Raw genomic sequence first — 25,857 nt, forward strand, 5'->3', positions numbered from 1 at the left:
TAGCTGTGTTTAGAAAAGATATGACCTATTTATCCAGATCGCTGTAACCTCTTCCAAAATTAACAATTGTGGTGCCATCTCACGATGAAGGTCTTCGATTGAGCGGAAGCAGTGCTTTGATTGTGTAGCACTTCTTTGATGGGGCACAAACAATCAACTTCATCTATCCAACATCCTTCCAAAACCTTCTTGCAAATAAGAGGATGAATGATGTTAATTTGCCTGTCCGTCACACACTTGAAAGGATTATTTGAGGGGACCCCTAAACCTCAAGCTCAAGTGCGGTGGTCCAATGATTTGCTTGCGCAATGGAGAGAAAATACAAACCGAAACTGACATCAAGAAGAAAGTTACAGAGCCTATGCAATCTTTCTCAGCTTTCGGAATCTTGGTGAGAACTTTGATCAGAGAGAAATCTGTGCATGTAACAATCTCTCAACGAACCCAACTCTCCACAAAATGTCCACAATTGATAAACAAAATGAACAACTCTCTAAAACATCGTGATTGTTGATGTCTCTTGTGACCTCCTGCAATTTCTTCAAATCTGGAATCATCAATCATACTTCAAAAAATGCCAATCCGACTTCCATTTTGCCGTCAAGTTCATTCATGGCAATTGCTCCAATCACAACTTTGATAATGACACAACTTTTAGTCTTGAATAACGACAATGACATCTCATTTTGTCAGGTCTTCACACACCTTTCACATCAAGGGCAGAATATTCAGACCTCCATTTCTCACTATTCTACACCTTGTGATTGCACTTTTTGTGGCGTTTCATGTTGGTGCCTCTTCACATGTCTCTTTTGGGTATAATCCCAAGAATCTCTATTCAGGTAATTGAGCTGCTTTGAACAAACTCATGTGACTTAAGAGAGCTCAAATAACAAGAACAAAAAAAATGCAAAGATAATCATTAAGGATGATTCTATGAACAAGGCCTCGGTCCAGTAATTAGATAAACATCAATACAAGAGCATAAACAATACACAAAAGACTCAATACATTTATCCTAGGAAAACACTTCCACTTGAAGGGAAAAATCCAGCTACACCAACAAAATATCACTTTTATTGATACTTAAAATGTTTTAGTACAAGGCTTTCACTTGATAGATTTACAATATACCAAACAATCACATAAATAGATTGCATAAGACTCTTCATCTTTCACACTAAGGTCTCTTTGGGTCCCAAATATTAAGACCCTTAATATTTCCACATATTCAACACTTAACATTTCCATACGCATGCCTTTTCACATGATGATTGACACATGCCTTTTTACATAGTATTAACTTAAATATAATCACACATATCTCTTTCAGCTAAAGATGACCATAACGGACATAAAAAATATATTTCTATCTCATAAAATTGGAGATAAAGATCTCTATCGCAGCTACAAATGTTGGATTTAATCCAGAAATAGAGATAAACAACAATAAGTAAGATTCAAAAGATACAAGAAACACTCAAGATTACCCTTGGAAAACCCTTCTAGAATGAAAGGAAAAACCCAGCCACATGACAAAATATTGATAATAAATTCAAGTGTATAATTTCCTTCGCTTGATGCAAATATATATAACAATAGGAGAGACTCTTCATATTACAACTGAAGGTCTCTTGAGTTTCTCAAACTATGATTCTTAATTTTCAAAAAATACAACTTTTCATATTTCCATGCCTCAATGCATGTAGAATGACACGTCTTAATGTTTAATATTATAATTTAATCATAAGTGTCCTCTTCAGCTGAATGTGACCATAACTATAATAACATCCATATTTCTAGAGATATAGATTTCTATTGCAGCTACAATCTCCAAGAACAAACTTCAACAATGGATTGACTCTGCCATAACTGTAATGACAAATGGTTTGTTCATAGTTTGAGACTGAAGTGTATCTGCAAATACTTAGTGTGGATAACTGAACAAATCTGATCTATTCATATTCTGATGTTGATAACTTGAGAAACATTATATCCTTATGGTACTTTTATTTGAATTTTCAAAGCTCACTCTCTCTTTTATATGTGGTACCTTAATTTCAAAAACAAGCAGAGCGAAATTCTCTTATACAGAATGTTGTAATGAATGTTTTGCAGGGAAATTCAGTTTCTACAACAAAGTACAATATTCTTACATTTTTGCCGAAAGGTCTGTTTGAACAGGTAATCAGCAGATGATAATTTTTTTTAGTTCTAGAGATTTGTATTTTGGAAACTGTGCAGAGCCCATGCAGTTGACTGTTAATAAGTTTCATGGAGATTTACCTTGCCCCCTAACCTTTCTCTCAAGATATCTTCTATATTGGCACAAAAGTGATTTCTTGTTTCTAATTATGTTGGGTCTTTTGTTTGATGACAGTTTAGACGAGTGGCAAATTTGTACTTCTTGATGATCTCTATATTGTCTACGACTCCAATAAGGTTTATTGCAATCTCTGTATTAAAATTTCCAACAGTTTTTTGAATCTTTAAAACGTATTTATTGTGATTCAAACCATATTAAGTAAATTGCTTTCTTGTCCTAAATTTTTTGGGTTTTGATGTCCAAGAACAAAAGCTATAGAATCATACATGGGTCTATTAATTTTCTTTTCATCTATTTTGCTTAATAAATTTTCATATAAATATTTTTATGTCACATAAAGATGCTTTTCTTAAAACTTCTGCTATTATTGCCTTGAAACATCAAAGTTTCATCTAACATGCAAATTCTCAAATTCTATATGCAGTCCTGTGCATCCTGTCACGAATGTTGTTCCTTTGTCTCTTGTCCTTTGTGTTTCTCTTATTAAAGAGGCATTTGAGGATTGGGTAAGTAAATGACAAAAGAGTTTCTTTTGCCTCATAAAATTCCCAATTTACTTTTCAATTCTTTATGAGTAAGCAATTGTAGTCTTTTGTCAGGATTAGGGATAGATTTTTGGAGTTGGATGGCTAGTACAATGGTCTTTTTCAACTAATATTTGTACATTGTGAGCACAGAAACGTTTCAAAAATGATATTGTTATCAATGGCACCCTGGTTGAGGTAATTCAAGATGGCAAGTGGATAGAAATTCCTTGGAAGAAATTGCAGGTTGGAGACCTGGTTCGAGTAAGTGTTTGAAATTTTTTAGCGCGGATTTCAAATGAGTAAATAAAATAATAAGGAAAATTCAGGCCGTTGTACTGTTGGAGTTTATCATAGTGAGAAAAGGGATAACTTATGATATTTGGTACAAGTCATGTCAAGTTACTTGAAAAGTTATTGCTGTTATACTTTGTCCATTGAAAATTAGATATTCAGGAGTACTTTGATCTTGGAATTGAAATCAACAGATGATATTTACTTTTTGTAAGCAGATGCAGAATTCCAGTATTTGATGACAATGTAAAGATATGTTTTTATAAGTTTCAATGTATTCAGTATAAGTTGCAATGCACTGTTATTTTTAGATTATTAGTAATTTCAAAACTTTTTTTTCATCATACAAATTACATTGCTATGTGAAACTTGATCCAATAATTCAAGTGTAATTCCACAAAAATTGCATTTAAAACTGATTGTATATAAAAATTACATTTATTTTAAAAATGACACTTGCCTCATATTATTTGTGACAAACACACAATTTGAATATGTTTGAGTTCTTTTCTGAAAGAAAATTAGTTTTTCCTAAATGAGATATAAGATCATTTAATCTCATTGCTAATAGAATAGAAAACAAATTGTGGGATTAGTACCGACTTATAGGAATTATAGTTTCAAGGGATCAGTCTGAACTCCTATATTCACACAGGTTAAGCAAGATAATTTCTTTCCAGCAGACATTCTTTTCTTATCTAGTACAAATCCAGACGGCATCTGCTACATCGAGGTGAAGATAGCTGGTTCTTGTTCTAATGCTTGTATTTTTTTAAGTTCCTTTAGAATGATAATGCTGATAGTTAGTGTTTAAAAATGAAAATGATAATTTGATTGACTATCCGTTTTATTTTGCAGACAGCAAATCTAGATGGAGAGACAAATTTGAAAATCAGAAAAGCATTAGAAAAAACATGGGACTATATACATCCAAACAAAGCAGCTGAATTTAAAGGTTTGACATCTATAATGGCATCATCTGAAGTCTTATATTAGCTTGAAGCACAGCTTGTGTTTTGCTACTTCAAATTTTTCTTGTTTGGTAGTAGTAAGTGTAATATATGTCCAATATTGGAAGCCAACAGAGGGTTTTAAACTGAATACCTTAAGATTTGTTACGGGATTTTGAGATTACAACCCAGGAGAGCTCTGGTCAACTTTCTATCGTGGGTGGCATTTCTTGAGCGGCTCACTTCTCTGTACCTAACAAATTATCGTCTGGGTGAGATTGAGATTTTCTATTTCCCAAGATTAGCTATGATAAAAAGAAACATTGTGATTGACATGTTTGGCATGTTCAGAAGGCTTTGTTAGGTGAGGAAAGTTTCACTAACATTTGGAATAGTAAGTAGGTTCAGGAAGCTTTGCCCTGCTTAGAGCCTATCGGTTATATATATGTATGTGTGTATTCCATGACATTTTGGGGATGAAGATACATTTTCTGGAGGCCATTGGGGCCATTGTTCTGGATGGATAGGAACAGTGTTATATATATGTATATAGGCAGGCAGTCAGGCACTGATAAATGTGTCTACAGGCAGACAAATAGACATATATAAAAAATGAGTCGAAAACATTAGTAGGATACAATATTACTCTTGTTAATATCGTTAAGGTTGTATTAGAAAAGAAATTCAGAAAATACTTAAAGTTTAGAAAAAAAGTAAAGTATTAAGATAATACAAAATATTATTGATACAGGTTTGAAAACAGTTAAATTGGTACTTTTTGAAATACATAAAAAATAACAGATGAATTACAGTGATTTACGCTCTTATCTATTTTAGATATAGATAAAGATTTGAAAGATGATGAACAACTTATATGGTTCATGCGTATTTTAAATATAGATTTGCCATTTGACAATGATGAACTTATAACTCTATTGTCAATAGATATTGTGAGTGATTTTCTAGATGCAGCATTTGATGAAAATGATCAAAGTATAAATGCTTTTTTTGCTATACTAGAAAATCCTATTCAACTTGTACGATCTATAATTGATTTGCTTGAGCTTCAATTTTTCATATATTTTACCTTCCTAATTAAATTAAATAAACAATTAGCCAATTTAAAAGAGCAATTTCTATCACAAGATAAGTTCTTGAAAGTAGCGGCAGTAAACTTAGTGAAAATAGAACTTTATTTTAAGGAAGAAAAAAGAAAGGAAAGGAAAATTAAAAAAACTATTTCCATTTTATCCAGGAAATGATCCAGAGACAAATTACTTTTTATGGCTGCAAAAACATACGACAATATGTTGATGGAAAGATATCTGGGCTTGAAAAAACTTAAATTTAGGTTTATAATTTGTTGTTGTGGTTTACTTAAAGGAGAAGAATTCTATTGGTTCTGTTCTGATATTCTAGTGGAATACGTTAAAAAACAAGATTGCTATGAGTGTGATAATATCATTGATCATATCATGCATGATGATCCACCATTTAGTACAAGTACAAAAAGTGTCGAGTAATTTCGACAAATAGAAAATCTATTCCTCCATTACAATGCAGACAAAAAAGTTTGTGACAATAATTTATTGTTGTGTACTGAAGATACTGAGACTGACATAAATTTTCTCTATTTACTAGAGATAATGATTTTTTTTTCTACAGTAGCATTAGATAGCAAAGAAATTTTTATAAGAAAAAAGACGAAACTGCAAAAGAAGATATTGAAGATACTGAGGATATTGAATAAGAATATGCTTCTTAAACTAAAGAAGAAAGAGTGTATGCTGATGGTGGTGTAAAATCAATTAAGAGTACACTTAATCTAGGAAAGGGCGAATTTATAGTTATGACGATTATACCGCTTCCTATAAAAAAGAAACAAGTTTACCCGATGCTATTCAAACAGGCATAGGTCAAATAAATGGACTTCATGTCACACTCGGAGCTATGGATCTTCAGTTCATGGAGGCAGTATGGGATTGGTAGTGGGTGGGAAAATAACCCGTTTAATACAGTATGTTACTGAGCATCTTCTTCCATTAATTCTCATATGTGCTTCTGGTGGAGTGCTTATTCAAGAAGGAAGTTTTAGCTTAATGCAAATGAATAAGATAGCTGCTGTGTTGCATACAACATCAAAAGGAAAAAAAAATTGCCATATATTTCAGTGCTGACATCTCTGACGACAAGTGGAGTGACTGCTAGCTTAGCTTTGGTAAGTTGGCTAATGTCACGATTGTCGAGCCAAATGCATACATTGCATTTGTGAGTAAAAGAGTTATTAAATAGACATTAAACCAGATAGTAGATGATGAAGATCAAATAAGTGATTCTTTATTTGATTTGGGAATGTTTGATAGCTTGGTTCCATGAACTCTTTTAAAAAATGTTTTGAGCAAAATAATTGAATTGTAGATGTTGAGTGATTGAAAGGTTAGAATAATTTTGAATTTGAAACTTAAATAGGAATTAATAAATGGTCTAGTGATGAATTTGTCATATTATATTATATAATCTAAGTAATAATATATATCATACTAATGATAGATAATTCAGAAATCGACTTTGACCACAAAAAAAGGAGCTATAAAGATTGTAAAAAAGGGGTAATGAGCGCATATCTTATGTATAAGATAAGATGAACAGCTAAGAGCTTCTTTTTACCTTTCTTGTAGTTTTCATATTTTAAATTGACAAAAGTATTAATATTATTATGCTATTGTGCTCTTTCATATATAATTTAATTAAAATAATTAATTGGGGGAAAGGATAAAAATGACCAAATTTTTGATCGTTTTAGTGGTTTACATTGTTGTCAGAAAAGTTTCCCCCCTAGGTGGGTAATGAATTGAATTTTAGGTTGGGATTGAATATAATTAGCATTCCTTTAGTCAGGTATTTTCCATCTGTTAAACATGTAAATGTAACAATATTTATTCAAATAACTATTAATTATGACTTGGAGATCATTGAAATATAGCATTTCCTTTCTAATAGAGGAGATTGATCACTTAATAATAATGGAGGTAGAATAATACCATCTGCTTAAGTACTATAGACTGCTACAATTAAAGTTATATCAAAATGATATAAGGTATTGAAATAACTCATTTAATTTCAAACCACTAAGCTTTGTTATAGAAAATATAACAACAAACGTTCTTTTTTTTTTTGATAGGTAATATTTGTTTTGTATTGATATTGATAAAGAGAGTACATTATGGCAATACAGTTGAGAGCCTTACAGTTCAAACTACCCTTACCTTGCCCTTACAGATACCATTAGATAAACAAAAAACAAAATATTAACACTCTAATAGTACAAACCACCCACCCATACATTAAACCGATCTCTAAAACAAAAAGAGCCACCACCACCTCTGTTGTCAGCTACTTCTTGAACCAATTCGCCGCTTCCTCATGAGTAAAAGTTGGGGTTGAGCGGTCATCCTTCACCGAGAACCCTTGACTCATCCTGCTGTGCTTTCCATTGCCTTTCCCCTCATTAGTAAGCAGAGAGGCATTGACCCATATTCCCTCTGTTGTGGACGCACCCTCATGCAGATGAGATTTCTTCGAAATCTGATGGCGAATTTGTTGTCCAGGGGCTAACGTAAAGCCTCACTCCTTCTCCTTTGTCACCCAAATGTGGTCAGTTAGGTATTCCATGATCATTTTCCAACCCTGTTCTGCTTTGGGGATATGATTGCCTTGCGGATTTGAAGAAGGTCACACCACTAGTGGTTGAATGGAAGAGTCTCCTCTGCCAATCAACCGCGAAGGTTTAGTACCCATCTCAATTCCAACACCTAGAACAACTCACTCAATAATGTCATCCAGTCCCAAAAGCCATTGCCTGTCCACACTTGCAGTCATGACCCGAGGGACCTCTTCTTTCAATCCCCCCACCATCAACGGAAGTGCCACAAATAACAATGCCACATCCAAATTTGACCTCCTCTTCCAGAAAGCCTCCAGATACTCTGGCCCTAATAACTGCTAAACACCTTTCAGAAAGCTCAGTTCATCAAGAACAAAGATATGTTTCAGGTGCCGCATGGATATCTGGCCTTCATAGGTTTGTATCTAAGAATTCGAGCCTTGGAACTCTCTGGAACAAAGTACCGAAGCAAGCCAAACACTCCTTTGACACATGCGAGGGATGCATTGGTAACATGGAGATCTCTACTTATCGTGGGATGATTAATGTCATTGTAAGTCGAAATCGTGATGCCATTCCTTTCAGACTCCAAATTGAAGTAACATGAGTGAATTATTAAATCTATTGGCCACACAAATTTGCTCTCTTTATTTAATTACCAAGGTGACGAAAGTCCTCAAGAATTTCATATTGAGGGCCCAATGTTGAATTGGCACCTAAATTGGCTAACCGATCCGCCACTCTATTCACTTCTCGGAAGCAATGTGAAACTTTAAAATCATCAAAGTCCAAAAGTAGCTCCTTGATTTGCCGTATACTTTGATCCATATGCCATGCTTCCATCTTTCCTCTCATAATACCATTGATAATGATTTTCAAGTCTCCTTCTAGATGTATGTGTTTACATCCAATTTTTGCTCCTAATCCCAAAGCTTCCCTAGCAGCAAAACATTCTACAGTGTTATTTGTACCATCCTACAAGCGTTTAGTTGGGAATGCAAGTTGCCCTTATGGTCTCTTGCCACACATTCACACCTTGATACACCTGGGCTTCCCCTTGCCGCCCCCGTCAAAATTAATTTTAACCCCTCCCTCCTCTAGAGGTATCCATAATGCCGTCTCCCTTTTCAAAATTGGATTAGCCCCAATATGCCCATGAGTGGGCCAAACAACAAATGTTCTTTACTTATAGGTAGTAAGGGATCAATTAGAGGAATTGGATTCTATAATCATCGATGATTGAGAAGACGAAAAATGATATGATATGATATGATATGATAGATTTTAATGACGTCCACGAGACTAAAGTAGTCTATGGGACCCATGCAATCACCCTCCTGAGTTAGGAGCGGAACTAGTCAGTTGTAAAGTTTTGGATAACTTGTCTCTCCTCTGAAGTTTGGTAATCAAATCTGCTGCTCTCTTCACTTGATCTTCCTCGAATAAATAGTTGAAGTCCTTGTTCTGCAATATTTTTGTATAACCAGATCTGATGTCATTGTAAGCCAGGCAGTCCTTGACAAAGTGCTGCTCTGTCTCAACTATTCCCATATTACAAAATAAACATGTTCTGTCTGCCCACTCTTCCTTTGGAACTTGCCACCGACCAGTTTCACATCGCAGCTGATGTGAACTAGTTCTAAGTTGTGCCATCAACATTTTTGCTTTCCAGTTAATAGGTGCTCTTATATAGGCCTTTTCATCATTACTATAAGTGGGATTAAATTCTTTAATGTAATAGGATTTTTTCCGCCCTATGTGTCTTGTCCACAGAATATTGTGAAATTTTTCATTGACAAACTTTTTTATTTCTGTAATGTTATCCGAACAAGTTTGGATGTTGATATCCCATTTTCGCATCCATTTGTCATTTTGCTTCATCCATGTGCTTTTCCGCCTCACAAGTTTTTCCTCTATGATCAACTTGGGCCAACGATGTGTTTCCAGACCTTGGGTTTTTTTTAAGTAGCTTATCATTTGGACCAAAGCAACGGCTTCTAATGGATGGGAACCCACCTTCGCCAAAAGGATCTCATACGGAACTGTGGTCTTGACTTTAAGATTGCATGTGATGAAGTGTTTTTGAATTCTTTCTACGTGCTGCGATTTCTATTCGGACATACTATCTCCCCACACTTCACATCCGTATAAAATAACCGGAGTGACCAGCAAACCAAAAAGAGTTTTCATGGTCGTCCAATCCCATAATTCTGCGTTCCTGCACTTGTTTTGTAAAGAGTATAGCGCCTTCCAGCCCCCTTGGATCCTTTTTGATCTGCAAGTATCCCAATTGAGTTTGTTATGAAAATCGATGCCCAAGTATTTGTACTCTTCCACAATCTCAAGTGGGCTATTTTCCAATAGAAACTCATCTTGTATGATAATGGTCTGTTTAGTAAGCCGAGGAAAAAAAATCTTCATCCAAGTGTATGATATAATTTGAGAGAAAATATGTTACCATTTTACTAATAGTCAATATCGATTTTCTCGATAATTGTTCTCGATTTTATCAATTTTCTTTTTCCTTTTTCTATTCAGTAGAAGTTGGTTACAATATCTAAAAAATAGAATTTTCTATGCAGCTATTGTATCATATAAAACTATAGTTTAATTCTATTTATTAAACTATAATAAAGGTGAATATATATAGATATATAGGCCTATTTTTCTACCAATAGATAAGGCAGCCAGGTAGGCATATATATATATGTGTGTGTGTGTGTCTATTTGTCTGCCCGTACACACATGTATGCATGTATGTACATAGGCAGTATATATATATATATGTATGTATGTATGTATATAGGCAGGTGGACAGTTGTAGATGCATCTATAGGCACGCGCGCACACACACACAAAGGTCTATTTGTCTGCCTGTACACACACACGTATGCATGTATGTACATAGGCAGTATATATATATGTATGTATGTATGTATGTATGTATATAGGCAGGCAGACAGTTGTAGATGTGTCTATAGGCATGCACACACACACGCACATGCGCGCGCGCGTACACACACATATATAGGCAGGCAAGCAGCAGTGATTTATGCATGTATACACAGACAAATAGACAGACGACAATGATATAATAACTAATAATAACAATATCAATACAAAAGTAAATCATGACAGCAGCTGTCTAATGGCAGTATAACAGTAGTATAAACAGCAACAAAATTAATCATGAGTCTCATGAGAGCTCTGTTAAAGCATTTTTGTTTTTCATATTTTTAAGTCAAGTGACTGAATTTCAAACTTCAAAATTCAACAATCTATGAAACTCTGCCCGATTCCAGTTTTCAATATTCAAAGAACTGTCCATGTTACTGTCACTCTGAAGTGGATCATCCTATGTAAGGCTGACTTGTCCTGGTTGCACCTGCTCATCAATCTGCCTAAATTTTTTTAAGATCAACTTCCCATCGTGCTGTTGGACTTTGCCAATGATGGCTTGCTGACCCTGAAGTCTCAAGGCACTATGAATTGTAACTAGTTTTTCTGCTTTTTTTGAGGCTCTTTTAATGGAGTGATAGCAAGTTGCTTCAACTTTGGAGTGTTGTTTCCATAAAATTTCAACCATTCAATTGGGTTTCTTTGTGCAATAGTGGCCCTCTCTGCCTTAGCTTAAAGTTCTTTGAATGTAGGACCTTGAAGATTGGAAATTTTACGCCACTTCTCTCAAAGTATGATTGCCTCAATGTGATACATTTTACAAATGGTTGCTATAAGTGTCTGCATCATCTCACCATCCTTAAGACAAAGCATTCGACAAGTCTAGGTGTGTAGAGTGATGTTCATTGTGTTCCACCTTTTTGTGACAATATTAGTCATAATATGCTCCTAATAGAATTGCATTCTAGGATCCTTGTCACAAATTACTTGCTTCATTTGATTATGCATGCTATCAAAAGTCTCATAGATCTTTCCAAAGCAAATATAATCGAAAATATATTTGCGAGCAACAATTAAGATTTTTAAAATAAGAAATTATGACATTAACACTATTAATAATGAAAATTAAACTTTCAAAATAAAATATTAAAAACATTTCCATCATCCTCCCCAACAAATTAAAATGGCTGGCTTATCTAGTCTCAACTAGTTTGAGCTCGAGGGGTTCTTTCTTTGAATAAAACTGGAATAGTGCAAGTGAAGTGTGAGGGTTCATATAAGCATTTGTATGTCTCTAGCTTCAGTGACGACATGTGGTTTGAAGCATTATTCAAGACATGTACACAACATGTAGTCCAAAAAACATGTTTGCAAGCACTCTCAAGTATTAAACTAGCTAACTCTATCACCACTTATATGATATTAGAAGACCCAACCTCCTGTATGACCTTTAAAATGGAAAATTGTCAAACATCATCCTTGTGTTTCTCATCGACGGAGGAGGGAGGAAGACCCTGAACTCTCAAATTGAGCTCGTGAGCATGACTAAGACGCTCATTTGTCAACCTAGCTTAAACTAGCTTTTCCACACCATTGAAGTCGTGTTGAATTGTAGAATGAACCACAAAAGTTGTGTTGAAGAAACTGTGTCTACCAAACAAGAAACCCCACCTGACCGCCTAATCCCATTAGAACATCTGACCTCATCCCTAAAAGAAGACAACCGCTTGTAGCCAGAGATGCCAAGAAAAGGATGGATAGGGCTCTCACGAGTCTCTGCAGCTAGGGAAATTTCTGTAGAACCAAGAGCATCATGAAAGAGACCCAACAAGGACCATAACGTACCATTGCCTTTCCAATAGCTGACATACAGGGAACCACTTTGCGCTCCGTCATGCCCAATTGCTGTTGCAATTGTCATTTGACCTTGGTGACTGATCTCAATTCCCATCCAGATTGAGGAGAATCTAGAATAACTGCTGCGAGGTTCTTTATAACAACCCATTTTTGACATGTGATTTAGTGAGATCCTCATTGAGATAAATTTTGGTGGGGAAAGGGAAAAGCTTCCTAAGAGCTCAAAGATGATCAACCACAGAAAGGAACCACAAAAAGAGGGTGCCGTCAAGGCCAACCCAAGCCTTGTCAAGTGTGATGTCTAAATGTCTAGCTAATTGCTGAGGAAAGAGTGACTTGCTGAAATTGGGTCAGCAGAGGAGGGATGTAATATCCCTTTTTGGATATTTTTTCTAAAACCCGTGATATAAACTTACAAATTTAAATCCGAACAGTAAACCAATATTTGATACAAATTTTAGAACTTCAGTCAATTTGTAACCAACAGATTTGCATACGAGAGAACTCAAAAAAGATTGTTTATTCCTCCAATATTTAGAAGTACAATATAAACCAGTAATTAATCACCAATGGTTGCCTAATAACGTTACTATATTATACATCAGCAATACAATAACATGCAACAATTCAAAATATCCAATCTTACAAACAGAAATAACAGTTAGATTGGCAATACAGATAAATCCTGAAAGAAAGCTAGGTTTGTGTCCAACCTCTAAAGTTTCTTCAAGGGTTTGCGTCCTCAAAGAAATAACCAGCAACTGTTTCCAACTCTCAGATTAATATTTGTTTGAATATTATAATCTTCATATCCTCTCATGTGGAGCATTGTTGTACCTTTATCACTTCTCCTAATGTGATGCACGTTCTTTTAAGCAATGTGGGATAAAGCACTTTTTTTATCCTTTAGTCACTTAAGTGAACATAGTAACTTTTTAAAATAAAGTCACTTAGTCAGGAAAACATATGATCATTAGGCATTAAAATTGTTGACCAAATGAACTTAGATAATCACATGCAATAGCTTGTTGGAAAGCTCTTGGCGAGACGCTTCCAAACCAACATTGAGGTAGCAAAAATACTGTGCTCTGTTTACTTACTAAAAATAGTAAGTATGTGGACAACCTGCCAAAATTGCTCCAATGGGTCTGAAACTGAAAATGCCTAGGCCAAACCTCGAACTGAACCCTGTAAAGAACCTTTCCGCCCCTGAAACCAAGGCGAAGCGAACCAGCACACAGAATTATAATGTTCCAGAAAAGGGGACATTACAAAGCCTCCCTTCTCAAAGATTGCTTGCCCTCAAGCAATTCGCTCATACTTGCAAAAACCAAATGCCAGGATCCCATACTTGTCTTGAGAAGGAGATTCTACTCCTCAGTCGATGTAACACAGCATGCATCATCTAAAATCTCGAATGGCAAAGCAGTATAAGAGGAATCGATGTGCCAAATAACTGAATGCCGGGATCCCAAGGCTTACCATTAAGGGTCACCAACTGCCATCTGCTGCTGCCTCGTGTACTAATACCCTTAGTCAGAATGAATGTCTCACTCCATGAGTGACCCTATGAGTCTCTATTTTCAAGTGAAAATGGGAGCTCGACAATATGCCAATATCCACCACAATATGATAACATCCAAACTCTCCTCCTAGCTCCCCGATGGAAGGCAATACATAAGGATGCTCCCCCTGGATCCCAAGTGAGAACTCGCGCGCTATCTGAGATACCTTTGACCAACTCCTGTAATATCTGCACCACTATACCACTGTACCACCCCTGCAATATCTGTACTGATGACAATGATAGATCTGGCCATTCTAACTCAATCACTATATCACCCAGGTGAAAACGAAGTAGTCCTGATCTCTGGATCTCTGATATGTTAGAATGTTGAAACACACAGATCATAACCTTGTGACTGTGTAACAACATAGCATAAACGACTAGATGTAGGATACTATTAGCCCTTGGATCCTTGATCACCCAATTAGCATGATCCTCGGTAAAGGAAAGAGTGGTTGGTGAATCACCAACATCATGAATGCTAACAATGTCTCCAGTATACTGCTGAGTAAAAAATGTGGACACCTCATGTGGTACGTAAGTTAATGTATGCTCTCCCCACTTAGCTGCAAATAACTCATTGACCCCTGAAGGCCAAATAGAATCAGCGAATATACTATCATCATACACAGGCAAACCACTGATAGCTAGAATATACCAACAGGTAAAATCACCAATCAACAAGTAGTTTGTGACCATCTCATAAGAGCTAGGTGATAAAACTCTGGTTAAGCTGAAAAATTTCTCAGTGCATGCGAAGGATAAATCTGAACTTCCCGCCCCACCATAAGTACTCTCGCTTATGTCTAAGTCTTCGCAAGAGGATGGTTCACCATTAATTGAAATTTTTGAATTATCCTCACTTATTGTATCACTAACCATGTGCTCATGTGAAGATGTACAGCTGTTGTCAAAAAATAAAATTTTTCAGACTCATCAACTTGCTGATCCATAGAATTTTTCTCACCATAGAAAGTCTCAAATGGGAAACACGTGATTGAATCACATTGTTTGCCTTTACATCTACCCACTTTATGAATTCCTTCAATGATTTGTGTGATTTCTTGGGCTCTTGAACCCTGTTTATCTTTCTCATAAGTGGCTGCCACACTCATTTGATTTTCAGCTTTGTGGATGGAATAATGTGTTAAGCTCAATTGAAGGCATAGCTCATCTACCTGACTCTCCTTGCCCCTTCCAAATTTTATTGCTAGATCTCTATCCATTAATAGTTGCAAGTACTCATATTTTATCATTTTCAACGTTTCAATAATACTATGTAAAAGAGGAGTTGTGACGCCACATACATTTCCATGTCTCTCTTTTATCACAACCTTCCACATGAGATCTTCAACCAATTTGGAAGAATCATCCATCCTTGTCAATACTTGGACAATCTTGTCCTCTTTGACCAAAAGCATATTCAATAAGTCAATGAGTGATAATGGTTTTTGACCATCTTCTTCAAACACAGGTGGGCTGTTCTCCATAGAATTTTTTGATTTTTCAACAACTAGTGGAGCAACATTTTCAGATATGTCCTCTAACTCAATGCGTGCTATATCATCTATCGTGCAAACATTGGGTCCATTTGTTCCTCCTCAAAATTTGACATAATTTTCAGCCTAGCATCATCATCATAAAATTTATCCAAGTTAATTTCCATGTTACCAAATAAGCTACTGGAGTTGCCAACATTGGTGGTTTGGTCAACTCCACTACATGGGCCATTAACCTGCTCATCAAAAAGACTGGTGTAAACAGCTCTATAAGATACTTTTGTCTCCCAATTACTTGTTAGTGTACTTGTGCCATTATTAATACTTTGCATACTATCATCTGAAAGTTGCACTTCCTTTTTAGTACTACTATCAGGTTGATTGATATCTTCCCTGTGCAAATTTTTGTAACTGTCCTTTGCAAGAAGATCTCGAGCCAATTCATAGCATTTGTTTCTTATCATATCTGTCTTGTTTTGCAGCTCTAGCTGAAAGTCCACATAATCAATGAAATAAAGTTCTTTTTGGAGCTTTGACGGAAATTTGTTATATTCATTGTATAGTCTCTTTACTTTAGTTTTAAAATCGAGTTGAAAATCTTGTCACACTTCCTTTGCCATGTAGCTATTCATGTACCGCATGAAAATGAGTACAAATGATTAACCAAAATGCATGTAATGCCAATACATACGGGAGAGCCCGAACTTCTGATTCTTCACTATTTGTTTCTTCTGCCTGCAAAATCCGTTCTAATAAACATTGACACATTAGTTCACATCGTTTCTGGACAATGGCCTGTTGATTTGCATTTGTACCAATAATCTTTGCAGTTTGAGGGCAGAATTCTAAAGCCAAATTGCGTCTAATGATGGTTACCAATGCCTGATGACCGTGCAACCTTCTCAGCACATCAACTAACTGTTCTGTTTGCTTTGTTTGTTATAAGGATACTACGGGTTCAAGTTTTCGTGAAATTCGTCAAATGGTTGGAAGAAAACCTGTCGTGCGAGTTTATATGCTACTGTCTAGCTCTTAAATATTCAAGTAACTAAATGCTAAACACAACAGCTAATATGTTTTTTAGTGTGTCCACTCCAAAATTACTTGTGTCTACGTGAATCACACAAATCCTGACTTGTAGCTGAGAGGACCAAAATGTTGAATATATATAGTTGAGAGGAATTTTGTCAAATGGTTCTTCACAAGCAACTGAATATGTTCTGAAAACAAGCTTCACAAGTTTGCGTAATACCTCTATGAACTGGTTAAGACATTCCGTCAAATATTCGGCATAAAAACTTAGTCACTATAGTATTTACTTCGACTGCACAATCACTACCCCTCCTCGACATGAATGATAGATATGAAGCAATAAGCATAATCAGTAATTCTTCGATTTCTTCCAAATAAATGAACATACAGCGTTTTAAGCTTGGCGTACTAAGGAAGATGCCTAATACTCAAAAATAAGAATAACTCAGGTACACTTGCTATAGTATGCCAGATATAATTGTTTCAAGAAGACTTAGAAGAGTTCTATCACGGACCCATAGGATGATAGTTCATAGCCGCTCCTCTCAGATATTACTGGTGTGACCCTTCAAAGCAATCAATGCACATGGAATTGTGTAGATAACCCAATTCCGCAGTTGCTGAAGTGACCCGTGAGTTCAAATGCATTCAACTCGATGGCACGTCCTCCTTCTCCTGCGCGACTGGATATGCCTCTATGCCTACCTGTGTATGATTGTGAAGAGTCCCTTGACTCGAATGTTGCTTGCGACCTTCAAAAAACTGACAATATACCTCAAATCTTGCCGCAATGTTCTCTTTTTACCCGTGGTATTACTCATGACACTCTAGGCTATCGAATACCAGTGGATGAGAGTCACCTATGCCATCGACTACCTCTACCCGCATTCCTTCCTACGGTGGCCCGAACTGCTGTATATGACTTCACTCTCTATGCATCCACCTTGTCCGATTGTGTGAAGGTATTGCCAAGACGTTTACTTCACTCTCTACTGTGGTGGATGTGAGATCCGAGCCTCCTCAGATTTTCGCTTGCACCTGTATGAGAGTTATTATTTTCCTCCCTTATCTGTCCTGTCCAGGTGGAGTTTTTAGCTCACAACACCTCGTACTAGTGACTTGTCCTTAACATCGACTCAGACTTAAAACCGTAGTAGCACTTGCCATGATAATAAGCGAGGGGAAAAAGAAGAAATAACAAACCCGTACTCGTAAGCCGACTTTGAGTGCAATATTTGGCCTCTTCAATATTCGGCGTCTAGGCTACACTTCCCTCTCATCCCGTCCTACCATACACTCCATGGCAACCCTCTTCACTGGTGCTGAATACAAACAGATTAGGTGAATGTTATTGTTGCATAACTGGGGTCTGTGATGATGTGAAGACCTGGCTGGGGAAGTTCCGCTCACACCTGGAGTATCCGCTTAACTTCTTGGCGATGCATCTCAGTACAAACTCAGCCCACAGTTCTTGCCTCATGCGTGGTTTATTCCCCCTTTTTTGGTCTTAGCCAAAGCAATAAACAACGACTACTATGGCAAGTAAAAAAAACTTAGTTCCCTGCCTTTGTATTATACCTCAACCTCAGCCCAAGACGACCTCTGCATACTATTCTTCCTGCGTATTTCTGAGATGAAAACTTTGAATGCAAAATGGCCTCCTTCTTGTGTCTACAAAAGTCCAAGCTTATTTTCCGGTAAACAATGTTGTAGAAGAAAGCTCCTTTTTATCACAACTCTATAGATTTTCTGTAAAATACTGCAGCTAGAAAACCCTGTATGATGTACCTCTGCAACTTGAATCTGAAGAAAAACCTCATACGCTGCCAAAACTCCATACAAATAATATTCAGAAAATCTCTTCAAACACTTCTCACTTGATCCAATTACCTCACAGGTTGGTAGAATGCTAGGCTCTGATACCACTGTAATATCCCTTTCCGGATATTTTTTCTAAAACCCCTGATATAAACTTGCAAATTTAAATCCGAACAGTAAACCAATATTTGATACAAATTTTAGAACTTCAGTCGATTTGTAACCAACAGATTTGTGATATTCAGAAGTACAATATAAACCAGTAATTAATCACCAGTGGTTGCCTAATAACGTTACTATATTATACATCAGCAATACGATAACATGCAACAATTAAGAATATCCAATCTTACAAAGAGAAATAACAGTCAGATTGGCAATATAGATAAAACCTGAAAGAAGGCTAGGTTTGCGTCCAACCTCCAAAGTTTCTTCAAGGGTTTGCGTTCTCAAAGAAATAACCAGCAACTGTTTCCAACTCCCAGATTAATATTTGTTTGAATATTATAATCTTCATATCCTCTCATGTAGAGCATTGTTGTACCTTTATCACTTGTCCCAATGTGATGCACGTTCTTTTAAGCAATGTGGGATAAAGCACCTTTTTTGCCCTTTAGTCACTTAAGTGAATATATTAACTTTTTAAAATAAAGTGACAAATTAAATGACTTTAATAGTCACTTAGTCAGGAAAACATATAATCATCAGGCATTAAAATAGCTGACCAAATGAACTCAGATAATCACATGCAATAGCTCGTTGGAAAGCTCTCGGTGAGACGCTTCCAAACCAACACTGAGGTAGCGAAAATACTGTGCTCTGTTTACTTACTAAATATAGTAAGTATCCGGACAACTTGCCAAAACTGCTCCAATGGGTCTGAAACTGGAAATGCCTAGGCCAAACTTTGAACTGAACCTTGTAAAAAACCTTTCCACCCCTGAAACCTAGGCGAAGCGAGCCAGCACACAGAATTATAATGTCCCAGAAAAGGGGACATTACAAGGGAGGAAGGCCCCAAGCTCTCAAACTGAGCTTGCGAGCACCTCTAACATGCTCATCCAAAAAACTCTGCCCAGAATAGCTCAAATGATTAATGCCGCTTCAGGAAACCATATATCAATTCTTTTAACAGTACCATACCCTGACCCAATTATTGCTTGATTCTTTGCATACTTGACTTAAAATGCTGCCCGATTCTAACTATATTCTGCTTCCACTAAGGATCAGTTCGTGTATAATATCATTTACTGAGAATTTGAATGCGACTACTTTCTAAATGCAAACTACAGTCAAAAGCTGCCAAGGTCAGGAAATGTTATGCCAGAACAAGTTTTTGCACCGAAAATTCTTGAAGAGTGTGTATAAAAGAATTTTTATCAATTGAAAATGCCAGGTTTTAATTACTGAAGCTGCCTCATACACATGCCGCAGAGCCGTCGGTTCAAGAATACTGAATGATTGTATTTCAATTATTGAAGCCACTCCATAATACTTATTTCCTCAGTCTGGAATATCCATATCAAATATTTAAAATTCCCTCAATAGTCTTGGAATATATTCATGATATTCAGCCTATGTCAACCTTGGAATCTGCTTATTAATTTCTTTCCGCTGCTACAAAACATCAACAGATTTAAACATAGATGCTTTAATCATATATATATATATATATTATATGTACATATATCCCATACATATGTTGATGTAATTTATCTTAGTGAAGCTACAAAACATCAACAGATTTAAACATAGATGCTTTAAACACAGTAGAGTTGAAGATATTCTTTTGGAGTGCTAAAATGTTTCTCTTATAGCAAGTCAATAAGCTTTTATTTTCCTAAATTTTTAAACCTTTCAGATTTCTCTGCATTTTGAATAATTATCTGATGTTTAAAGTAGATTGTTGTAAATGTTGAGGAGATAAAGCTGGGAATTCAATCGAAAAAATTTACACACAGACACACAATGTTGTAACTCTGTCATGACAATAATATGTAGATATTCTTCCATTGATTTCATAACATTGTTAAAACGAAGGATTTTATTGACACCTTTAGTTTTTCTTGGCATTGACTCGAGTCTTTATGTACAAATACATGCATGCATGTAGATATGCATATGTATACTTAAACATTCAATTTTTTCTTTTATTTGATGGTCCTGATGTTTTCATATGTTTTTCCAGGTGAAATACAATGTGAACAGCCAAATAACTCACTATACACTTTTACTGGTAATCTTGTTATGGGGAAACAGACACTACCTCTCTCACCAAATCAAATTTTGTTGCGGGTAGGTTATTGTTTCTCTGTTCTTTATACATATAATTCTTCTGTGAAAATTTAATAATTTTTTGCTTTCAGTTATCAAAGTTTCCTTTTCTAACACCAAGGGTAACAAATTTCATATATGAACAATTGCTTTCTTGTCCATATCAAAGACTGGGCATGGGAACCTTGTTTATAAATTTGTGTACGTCATTTGGTTTCAAAGATAAGGGTCCACAGTAATATTTTTTCAATTAACAGATGTAGTGGAACTAGTATTTTTTTGATCATTTCCCTAGATCTAGCTATCTTGAGTGTTTGGCTGGTATTTGCATCTTCAGGTTTGGGTGGTTACTTTAATATTCGTGTTTAACTTTGTCGTGCAAGGGCTTGAATAGCTGTAAAAGGCTAAAAATACCAAAGAGTCCCATTGCTTCAATGAGTTAAAGCTTTGATAGTTCTGACCACGCTCCTCCCAAAATTGTCTCGTTTGTTTGATCAAAATTGGACCATTCAGTTGTTTTAGCTAAGTCATTCATTAGGTTAAATTGACTAAGGTTTAACTATAAACACTCCAGTAACACTCTGAAATAATGAGTTTCAATCAAGATCGAAATGCAAATGTTTTGTGGGGTTGTATAAAAGTTAGGGATGATTCTAAAGTGAACTGGATGCTTTTGTCTCAAACAAGGCTGAAGCAAGTTCCAGAGAAAACACAATGAAAGGAAGCACAATTTTTTCAAATACAAACATGCTATATGCAACAAGGTGGCAGTTTTGATTGTGTTAGTGGCTGTTGCACGTGTCAGTGATGCCTGCACTTATGTCAAGACCGTATTTCCTGTTAGTTTTAGGGTTTCCTTCTTGTATGTGTTAGTTATTCTCAGAGTAAATGGACAGGCATGGTAATGGTTGCAAACATGCTCTTCCAATTCTTCAGCTTTTGATTTTCTTGATACAAGACTATTTTGATTGCAAGTGTATGCATTTTCCCTTAAAATGCCATTGCAAAGCAGTGAGTGTACTTTAAACTTCTTCCACTTTCAGCTTTTCCGTCTTTGTTGAGTGTGTAACAAGTTGAACTCATTTGAAAAGAGTGCAGTAAAATAACTTGCATAGCATTGCAAGTGTAAGGATACCATTTTAGTGGTGACAGATATCCTTGAAGGGCTTAAGAGTTCAGCTAGCTTGTAGTTTGCAAAGTAGAGATAGTGGCAGGATAAGACAAGCCCTTATTCTTCCAGACTTTCTTCCCACATTGAGCTCCTTAATCCAGTTGGAGAGACTGCAGAAAAACAACTTGCTGAGCAATGCAAGTGTAAGGATGCTTTTTAATGGTGATTGACATCTTTGAAGGCCTCAAGAGTGCAGCTAGCTTGTAGTATGCAAAATAGAGAAACTGGCAAAGATAAGGTGAGGCTTTGTTCTTCTTGATTTTCTTCCCACACTGGATTCTTTAATCTCTGGATTTGAGCAATACTTTGAATCATTTCGTTGCAGTTCATTTCATGCTTACAACATTCCCAATGTTTTATTAGCACTTAAACAACTCACTTCAAAACAAAAAAGAATTGAAGACTCACAACCATTCCTGTATTATGAACTCCTAACATAAGTACTGTGGGGGGTGGGTGGTTGTGAATCATCGGCAAACAAATATTTTAAGTATTCTGCCATGCTTTCAATTACTAGTTAATGTTTAGAACAATCATCAACAAAAGAAATATTAGTAAGATTATTAGTTAGAGAGAGAGAGACTGCAGAAAAACAACTTGCAGAGCAATGTAAGTGTAAGGATACCTTTTATCGGTTAACTCGTTAGACCGAAAACACATGCCATTGTCTGCTATAATCTTTCGCGGGACCCCAAACCTAGTCAAAATGTTCTCTGTAAGGAACTTGATCACAACTTGGCTTGTAGATTGTCAAGTAGGTATGGCTTCTACCCATTTGATGAATTAAACAGTTGCTACCATGATCCAGCTATGACTTTCACTTGATTTGTTGCTAATTTCTTCGATGAAGTCGATTCACCACATTTGGAATGGTTCCTTTGCTTGTAAAGTTCTTAGCGGGAGTGCACTGTCATATTTTTGCTTTGCTTAATTTTTTTGGCATGCCTCACATTTTCGCACATATGCATGATAATCTTTAAAAAGATGGGGCTAGTAGTAACCTGCTCGTAAAATTTTATGCGCTATAGTCCTTGCTGAATAATGACCAACGCAGACTCCTTTGTGCATTTGTTTGAGAATGACTTCGGATTGATACTTATCTAAACTAAAGAGTAAAACACCGTCTTGGTTCTTCCAACACAAATCACCTTGAATCAACACATACTTCGCAGCTTGCAGCTTAGTGTTCCTTTTTTGGTTATCATTTATATCATCATTACATTTCATGTGTCTTAGATAGTAAACTATATCACTATACCAAGGACACCTTTCAATACTAACCTCAGTGTCGTCAAGATTGATTTGATTAACTTGCACAGCTGCCTAATTTGATTCGGCCATAAGTTTAGCAAATCCTTGTCCTTGGACCAATTTTGTAATCTGAATATCTATGTAGAACTCCTGAATTTGATTAATCCATCTGCACCTTCGTCCAGTAGTCTCAGACTGCCTAAAAATGTCTTTGATAGCTGCACTAGGTACGTAGGCAACAATTTCTGCTCCAACTAAGTAAGGCCCAAAGGATTTGACTGCTTTAGCAAGGGCATGGGCTTCTTTTCTATTTATATCGTAATTAAGTTCACCGGCCTGTAAGCTTATACTAAAAAATGCAATTGGCTGCTCGTGACCTTCTTCATTCTTTTGTAACATCACATCAGTTATAGTATGGTAAGAGGCAAATGAGAAGATTTGGAAAGGTTTTTTAAAATTAGGAGATTTGAGCACAGGTTCTTCTTTGATAGCTTTCTTAATATTTGTGAATGTCTCTATAGCTTCGTCATTCCATACTATCTTTGCTCCTTTGTTTAGCATCTTAGCTATTGGTTTTATGATTTCAGCAAGGTTGGATACAAACCTTCTTACAAAGTTGATCTGTCCAAGAAATGATTGGATGACCTTAACTGTTTTAGGTATTTGGATATTATTAATGGCGGCTACTCTTTCTGGATCTATTCTTACGCTTTCTTCAGAGACGATATGTCCCAAGAGTTTCCCTTCCGTGAACCCAAAGTGACATTTTTTAGGATTAAGAGAGATTCCATATTCAAGGGCTCTTATAATTTTTTTCTCTAGATGCTTACAATGGTCCTCAACTTTCTTGGAGTAAGCAGTGAGGTCGTCCTGATACACTACCAAAATGAAATCAATTAAACTTTCGAAAGCGACATCCATTGCTCTCTGAAAGGTAGCTCCTGCATTAGTTAACTCAAAGGGCATTCTAGCATTAGTCAATTTTGAATGCTTTGCAAAGACTTAAATGATGATAGACTGATCAGCTATGCTGGGCATGAACAGTTGAGGAGCTTATGGTTTGAGGAATTTATATGAATTCTTACTGGTCTACCTTGCTTTGTATGTAAAGAGGCCTGATACTAAGAGTAAAATTACAACTAGTGGTGCTAAGAGACCGAAATTAGCTATTGCGTACACATGATTAGTGCAGTTCAATTAAACTCAAAACTACATTTAGTACTTATTATTAGAATGGCACTCAGGTAAATTGGACCCTATGGAAGTAACTAAGCGCTGAGTAGTTAGTCATGGAGAACAAATCTATGAGTAAATCCTAAGATCAGAGCAGAAATACAGATGGCCAAGTGAGCGAAATAAAGGCCTGTCAGTGAGACATGAAGCTGATGAAGAGTATCGAGCATATTTGTGCACAAAAGCATCCCTAGTAGATTCTGCTTTAGAGAAAGAGGAACATAAACAAAATAGAATGGGTAATTAAATGCTATTGAAGTGAAACAAAGTAAAAATGTAGACCAATCAAAAATTTGTCGAAGACAACTTACTAGCTTGTCTATCTAAGAAGAAATAATAGATCAGAGTACAGAACCTACAGTATTACATATTGAAAATTTGGATCATCACAATGTAAATGGGTTGCTTAATATTTGACCCACTTTTTTGTGCTTAATACAATTTAAAATTTAACTCAAACATATGTGCCTAAATTATTTCGGGATTTTGTATTCAATTGCTCTTATGTACTTATATGGGATGGGCAGCACAAGATCCCTTGGAAATTTTTTATACTAGTTTCTTGCATTTGCGTTGCAAATTCTGAGAGAATTATGTATTGCAGAACTTTAATGATTTAAATCAGAACTTTTTCATGTCCGATGACAGGGATGCAGCCTTCGTAACACAGAGTTCATAGTTGGCGCTGTAATTTTCACAGGACATGAAACAAAGGTAAAAATTTCCATTCTGAAAGTCAACTAAGAAACTATGGTGACTAGTTCCCTGTTCAGAATTTATCTGTTGTTCACTTAGTTGATATAAACGTTGATTTTTCCAATTTGGTAGTCTTCTTTAAACAGTTGATTCTTTTAAATCTTAGGTAATCTGTGTGAGTTTGTTGTTGCAGGTTATGATGAATAGCATGAATGTTCCTTCAAAAAGAAGTACTTTAGAGCGTAAGCTTGACAAGCTTATACTGATTCTTTTTGCTGTCCTTTTTGCAATGTGCTTTATTGGTGCCATTGGCAGGTCTGTTCTCATTCTTCTTAAGTATATTCTGCATCATATTCTTGGTGTGTTGAGGGCATTAATTGTAATATTATGCAGATCAATCAATCAGTATCAGTTCACTTTTTTAAGGTTCAGGTCGTTTATACGATCTAGGTAGATAATGCTGAGTTCTTATTTGCTTTTTTTATACCTGACCATGAAGAACGTTGTTTGAAGAACTTGATCTGGAGAATCTTAACCTTTATTATTATTCACTTGTATATAAATTGGGATAAACTTTTCTCAGCTGCTTTCTACATGCTTCATATGATATTTTTTTCAATATAGTGGTAATAAGTTATAAACTGATTAGTGGATTAAACATAACTTAACTTTGGTTTGGTGCATTATTGAACCATTTTCAATTTCCAATCTTGCAGTGGTGTTTTCATCAATCGGAAATACTTCTATCTAGGCCTTGCTGGAAATGTTGAGAATCAGTTCAATCCCAAAAATAAATTTGTGGT

General features: G+C 35.9%; 1 protein-coding gene across 1 annotated transcript in view; it reads left to right on the forward strand.

Moving 5' to 3' along the window:
* The window catches only part of ALA3 (aminophospholipid ATPase 3), a 151,550-nt gene that overhangs the window by 28,860 nt on the left and 96,833 nt on the right, over positions 1-25,857 (forward strand). The window contains exons 2-11 of the mRNA XM_089816482.1: positions 2,119-2,184; positions 2,381-2,442; positions 2,751-2,832; positions 3,004-3,114; positions 3,800-3,877; positions 4,003-4,099; positions 20,618-20,724; positions 25,007-25,072; positions 25,248-25,369; positions 25,771-25,855. Of these exons, the coding sequence (XP_089672608.1) occupies positions 2,119-2,184; positions 2,381-2,442; positions 2,751-2,832; positions 3,004-3,114; positions 3,800-3,877; positions 4,003-4,099; positions 20,618-20,724; positions 25,007-25,072; positions 25,248-25,369; positions 25,771-25,855 (876 nt within the window). The remainder of the gene's footprint in view (positions 1-2,118; positions 2,185-2,380; positions 2,443-2,750; positions 2,833-3,003; positions 3,115-3,799; positions 3,878-4,002; positions 4,100-20,617; positions 20,725-25,006; positions 25,073-25,247; positions 25,370-25,770; positions 25,856-25,857) is intronic.

Source organism: Cupressus sempervirens, chromosome 1, assembly GCF_028749045.1.
Source record: "Cupressus sempervirens isolate cs-2001-9-10 chromosome 1, ASM2874904v1, whole genome shotgun sequence".
In the NCBI taxonomy this organism is placed as follows: domain Eukaryota; kingdom Viridiplantae; phylum Streptophyta; class Pinopsida; order Cupressales; family Cupressaceae; genus Cupressus; species Cupressus sempervirens.